The following is a 6,308-nucleotide window of genomic DNA, read 5'->3' as shown; positions in this document are numbered from 1 at the left end:
TGTGAATTGTGTAAGACTGTTGAATCACAGACCTGTACCTCTGAAACAAATAATACATTATATGTTAAAAAAAAAAAAGAAGAAGAAGAAGATAGCAGGAGGAGAAGAATGAAGGGGGGGAAATCGGAGGTGGAGATGAACCATGAGAGACGATGGACTCTGAAAAACAAACTGAGGGTTCTAGAGGGGAGGGGGGTGGGGGGGTGTATTAGCCTGGTGATGGGTATTAAAGAGGGCACGTTCTGCATGGAGCACTGGGTGTTATACGTAAACAGTGAATCATGGAATACTACATCAAAAACTAATGATGTAATGTATGGTGATTAACATAATTAAAACAAACAAACAAACAAACAAAAAGGCAATGTAACCGTAACGAACAGGTTTTAGTTTATGGACTGCCATTTTAACATCAAAGATATAAAAACCCCATATGTGGTTAAAATATATTCAAGTTTTAAACCAGAAAATAATTTAAAATACTGGTCCTTCATTAGATTGTCAGTAGCCACTGACAAACCAGCAAAGAAAGTGAAATTGTTTCCTTAGTCTCCTTAAGATGTGTATCGTCTATCAGTTTTTTACTACTCTACTACTACATGTTTTTGTTAAGATGTCATTTGAAATGAACCTTTTTTTAGCTTACTAATAAAACTATAATTTCTGTCTTCAATAAAAAAAAAAAGAATCATTGTTCTTGGTTTCATCAGGGCCTGAAACCCAGCTGATAAAACAGAGTATTGCTCAGTATCGCTTCTTAATCTCACAGCAACATACTTTACTTCTAAAGCTCAAGGAGAGAATCCTCTTTTATTTAATATTGCAGGATTACGGAGACAGAACCAGGCAGGTGAGGAAAGTGTACTAATAGTCAAATTGCATACAACTCTTAAATTTTCATTATAGACAGAAAAAGTAATCTTTTCAGTGGCATGTGCTTACCCTATGTTGTATCAAAGCAAAAGATATATATTTTCTTTATTCATTCATCAGTGGACACTTAGGTTATTTCCATATCTTTTTTGACATATAATTGACATACAATATTATATCAGTTTCAGGTGTACAATATATATATTGATAGAATTATATATTATGTCTGACAATTCTATAATTACTCAATGCTCACCACAATAAGTGTAGTTACTACTGTTGTTTCCACATCTTCGCTATTACGAATAATGCCACAATGAACATGGAGGTGTAGATATCTCTTTGAGATACTAATTTTGTTTCCTTCAGATATATACCCAGAAGTAGGATTGCTCTTCTGTTTTTAATTTTTTAAGGAACCATCATACTGTTTTCCACAGTGCACCAATTTAAATTTCCTCAAACAGAGAACAAGAGCTCCCTTTTCTCCACATCCTTGCCCAAATTTATTATCTTTGGGGTTTTTTTATATATTGGTCATCTTAACAGGTGTGAGGTGGTATCTCACTGTGGTTTTGATTTGCATTTCCCTGATCATTAACGATGTTGAGCACCTTTTCATTTACCTGTTGTCCATTTATATGTGTTTGGGAAATGTCTATTCAAATCCTTTTAAAATCTATTTTAATTAATTTAATTCAATTTATTTAAACATTTTTAATCGGATTTTTTGTCATTGAGTTTTGAGTTCCTGATATATTCTTGATATATTTTGGATATTAACCTCTTTTTTTTTTTTTAAAGATTTTATTTATTTGTCAGAGATATAAAGAAAAAAGAGAGAGAAGGCACAAGCAGCGAGATGGCAGGAAAAGGGAGAAGCAGGCTCCCTGCTGAGCAAGGAGCCCGATGTGGGACCCTATCCCAGCGCCCTGGGATAATGACCTGATTCAAAGGCAGATGCTTAACGACTGAGCCACCCAGGCGTCCCTGGATATTAACCTCTTATCAGATGTATGACTTGCAAATATTTTCTCCCATTCCATAGGTTGCCCCTTTACTGATTTTTTTCTTTTGTACTGCAGAAGCCTTTTACTTTAATGTAGTCCCACTTATTGATTTTTGCTTTTGTTGCTTGTATTTTTGGTGTTATATATATAAAAAAGTCATTGCTAAGACCAACGTCAAGGAGTTTTTTCCTGTTTTCTCCTTGGATGTCTATGGTTTCAGGTCTTACATTTAAAGCTTTGATCCAGTTTGAGTTGATTTTTGTTAGTGATGTAAGATAGGGATCAAGGTTCATTCTTTTGCATGTGGCTGTCCAGTTTTCCCAACACCATTTATTGAAGAAGCTATCCTTCCCCCATTATGTATTCTTAGCACACTTGTCAAAGATTACTTGAACATATATGTGGATTTATATCTGGGCTTTCTATTCCTTCTCACTAATCTTTGTGTCTGTTTTTATGCCAGTGCCATACTGTTTTGATCACGATAGCTTTGTAATAAGTTTGAAATCAGGAAGTGTGATGCCTCCAGATTTGTTCTTTCTCTAGTTTGCTTTGGATATTCAGATACTGTGGTTCCATATGAATTTTAGTATTATTTTTCATTTCTGTGAAAAATGTGTTTGGGATTTTGATAGAGATTGCACTGAATCTGTAGAGTGCTTTGGGTAGTATGGACACTTTAACAATATTAATTCTTCCAATCCCTGAGCACAAAATATCTTTCCATTTATTTGTGTCTTCTTCAATTACTTTTATCAATTTTTTATAGTTTTCAGTGTATAGATCTTTTACTTCCTTTGTTAAATTTATTCATAGGTATTTCATCTTTTTTGATGCCTTTGTAAATGGGATTGTTTTCTCAATTTCTCTTGCAGGTAGTTGTTAGTGTAAACACAACTGATTTTTGTATATTAATTTTGTATCCTGAAACTTTAGTTTATTGATGGGGTTTTTGTTGTTTTGGGGGTTGGGTTTTTTTAGGGGAGTTTTTTGTGGAGCTTTTGATGGAGGGCTTTCTATGCATAAAATCATGTCATCTTCAAATAAAGACAATTTCACTTGGATGCTTTTTTTTTTCTTGCCTAATTGCTCTGGCTAGGACTTAAAGTACTATGTTGAATAGAAGTGAGAAGAGTGGGCATCTTTGTCTTGTTCCTGATCCTAGAGGAAAAGCTTTCAGCTTCTCACCATTGAGTATGCTATTAGCTGTGGTCTATTATATATGGACTTTACTATAGTAATTACAGTACATTATGATGTATTATTTATCTTTTGGCTTATTATGGTACATTCCTTCTGTTCTTAATTTGTTAAAAGTTTTTACCATGAAAGGATATTGAATTTTGCCAAATGCTTTTTCTGCATCTATTGAAATAACCATGTGATTTTTATCCTTTATTCTGTGAATGTGTATATTACATTTACTGATTTGTATATGTTGAATAATCCTTGCATCCCAAGGATAAATCCCACTGGATCACAGTATATGAACCACTTAATGTGCTGTTGAATTTGGTTTGCTGGTAGTTTGTCAAGGATTTTTGCACCTATGTTCATCAGGGATATTGGTCTATAATTTTCTTTTCTTGTAGTGTCCTTGTCTGGCTTTGGTATAAAAGCCATAAAAAATAAGAAATTCTGCCATCTGTGACAACATGGATAAATCTTTAGAGCATTATGCTAGGTGAAATAAGCCAGACAGAAAGACAAATACTATATGATCTCACATATACATTGAATCTTTTCCTTTAACAAGTCCAATTCAGAGAAACAAAGTAGAATGGTAGTTTCCTGGAACTGGGGAGTGGGGGAAATGGAAAGATGCTTGTCAAAATGTATAAACTTTCAGTTATAAAATGAGTAAGTTCTGGGGATATAATTTATAGCATAATAACTACAGTTAATAATACTCTATTGTCAAGTTGAAATTTGCTACGAGAGTAAATCTTAAACATTCTCACCACACAGAAAGAAAAATGGTAACCATGTCAAGTGACAGATGTGTTACCTTGATTGGGGTAATCATTTCACTATGTATGTGTATTTTTTTATTTTATTTTTTATTTATTTGACAGAGAGACACAGCAAGAGAGGGAACACAAGCAGGGGGAGTGGGAGAGGGAGAAGCAGGCCTCCCGCAGAGCAGGGAGCCCGATGTGGGGCTCGATCCCAGGACCCTGGGATCATGACCTGAGCCGAAGGCAGACGCTTAACCGACTGAGCCACCCAGGCGCCCCTATGTATGTGTATTTTAAATCATCACGTTGTACAATTTAAATATATACAATTTTACTTGTCAATTATATCTTAATAAATCAAGGGGGAGCAATAATTACCATGAAAATGAGCACAAGGTGCTAGGAACTAACCCTGTGCATTTCCCCTAGATAACCTTGCGGTTAGAAATGTATATGTTGAGGCCCCACGCCGCGCCCCAGCCCCAGCGCCAGCATGGGCGGCGCCCGGGCCGTGGGCTGGCTGGCGGCGGGCCTGGTCCTCGTGGCCGGCGCCTGCTACTGCATTTACAAGCTGACGCGGAGCCAGCGGCAAGGCGGCCGCGGGCTTCCGCTGCACCCCTCGCGCTCTGCAGAAGACTTAACCAATGGCTCATATGATGATGTCCTAAACGATGACCAGCTCCAGAAACTCCTCTACCTGCTTGAGTCAACTGATGATCCTGTAATTACGGAAAGAGCTTTGGTCACTCTGGGTAACAATGCAGCCTTTTCAGCTAACCAAGTCATTATTCGTAAATTGGGTGGTATTCCAATCACTGGAAGCAAAATCAACCATCCCAACCACAGTAGTAAAGAGAAAGCTTTAAATGCATTGAATAACCTGAGTGTGAATGTTGACAATCAAGTCAAGATAAAGGCATACATCAGTCAAGTCTGCAAGGATGTCCTCTCTGGGCCCCTGGATTCTGCTGTACAGTTGGCTGGGCTGAGATTGTTGACCAACATGACAGTTACCAATGACCACCAGCACATGCTTAGCAAGTACATCACAGACCTGTTCCACGTGCTGCTTACAGGAAATGGAAGTACCAAGGTTCAAATTTTGAAACTGCTTGTGAATTTGTCTGAAAATCCAGCCATGGCAGACGGACTACTTGGTGCCCAAGTGGACTCCTCATTCCTTTCCCTTTATGACGGCCACGTGGCAAAGGAGATTCTTCTTCAAGTTCTTACACTCTCTCAGAATATAAATAACTGCCTCGAAAAAGAAGGCTGTTTAGCTATTCAGCCTACTTTCCCTAAAAGTTCCCTGTTTTTCCTGTTATATGGAGAAAAATGTGCCCAGAAAATGAGAGCTTTAGCTGAACACCGCGGTGCGGATTGGAAGGAAAAGGTAACAGTCCTACCCAAGTTCTGATTGGTCCCGGTTTTCATCTTCCCTCTTACTAAGGGAGCTGAAATTGGTCCAGCTGCTGAATCTAAACAGTAAATATCACATTTCATCATTAACACAGCTAGACCCTGCCATGGTCTTCTGGTTTATTTTGAACCATTTTATTGATATCAGATGAATAGAAGAGCTTGTTCTGACACCATTTCTTTTCATTTTGCCATTTGCTGAGTTTACTTCAATTACTTCCTGGACGTGACAGGACAGTTGCCTTCTTTACCTGTAAGCTAACCCTGCACCCGTCTGAGACAACATTCGTTTGTGACTGGCTAGTTGGTTCAGGGCTGCTGCAGGAACGACCTTGTCCTTGTACTAGTGAAGAGTTCCTGAGTCTTCGAGGCCATCGGCCAGGCCAGCCATACTGCTCCCAGAGGTCTAATCCTCATCCTCCCCACTCCCACTGGGTGTGCCAGCCTGTGAAGATGCAGTGTGGGTGGGGGGGGCTGGGGACAATTGGAATGTCCATCCGTAGGCAACTGGTTAAATCCGTTTATCTCATCTTAAAAGAAACAAGGAAATCTGAACATGCTCATGTGGAAAGGCATCCAGAAAATGTGGATGTGTTTTTTAAATGAAAACTATGCTTCTATCGAGAGAATAGTTTCTAGAACGATACCCAGATTCCTGGGAGTGGGACTGAGGAAAGGACTTTTCTATGTATACCTTCTTCTAGCATTTGAATTTTTTAACCATCAGCATAAATTTTATAATTTTTTAAATAAAAAGGAAAAAACAAGGTTATAAAAAAATGTATGTTAGTTACTTTATTGTAAGAAAGCCAAGACTATAGAGAATATAATCAAGTTGTTTGCCATTTGACATAGAAATTCCTTAATTTTCCCACCTACCCAGGGTGATAAAGCTATTTTAAATTCCTTAATAGCCCAGTCTGATATGTCAAATTCATAGTCTTGAGCAATTACCAGAAAGCAGCATGTTAGAGCTCAAAATAATCTAAGAAAAATACTCCCTTAGAATGTTTATCTAATAGCAAGTAACTTGTATAAAGGTTTATGA

The 6,308-nt window shown here is 37.7% G+C and overlaps 1 protein-coding gene across 1 annotated transcript; it reads left to right on the top strand.

The window, feature by feature from the left end:
- The first annotated feature begins 4,307 nt into the window (after nucleotides 1-4,307).
- Nucleotides 4,308-6,040, top strand: LOC102750008 (armadillo repeat-containing protein 10). The gene has a single exon (XM_081809485.1). It carries the CDS (start codon nucleotides 4,335-4,337, stop codon nucleotides 5,256-5,258), a length of 924 nt encoding a protein of 307 aa, XP_081665611.1. The 5' UTR covers nucleotides 4,308-4,334; the 3' UTR covers nucleotides 5,259-6,040.
- Nucleotides 6,041-6,308: the final 268 nt, after the last annotated feature.

This window comes from Leptonychotes weddellii, unplaced genomic scaffold (assembly GCF_054177405.1).
Source record: "Leptonychotes weddellii isolate Sample4059 unplaced genomic scaffold, ASM5417740v2 HiC_scaffold_10343, whole genome shotgun sequence".
NCBI lineage: Eukaryota > Metazoa > Chordata > Mammalia > Carnivora > Phocidae > Leptonychotes > Leptonychotes weddellii.
The sequence above is the reverse complement of the archived record's forward strand: the minus strand, read 5'-3'. Positions and strand labels throughout refer to the sequence as shown.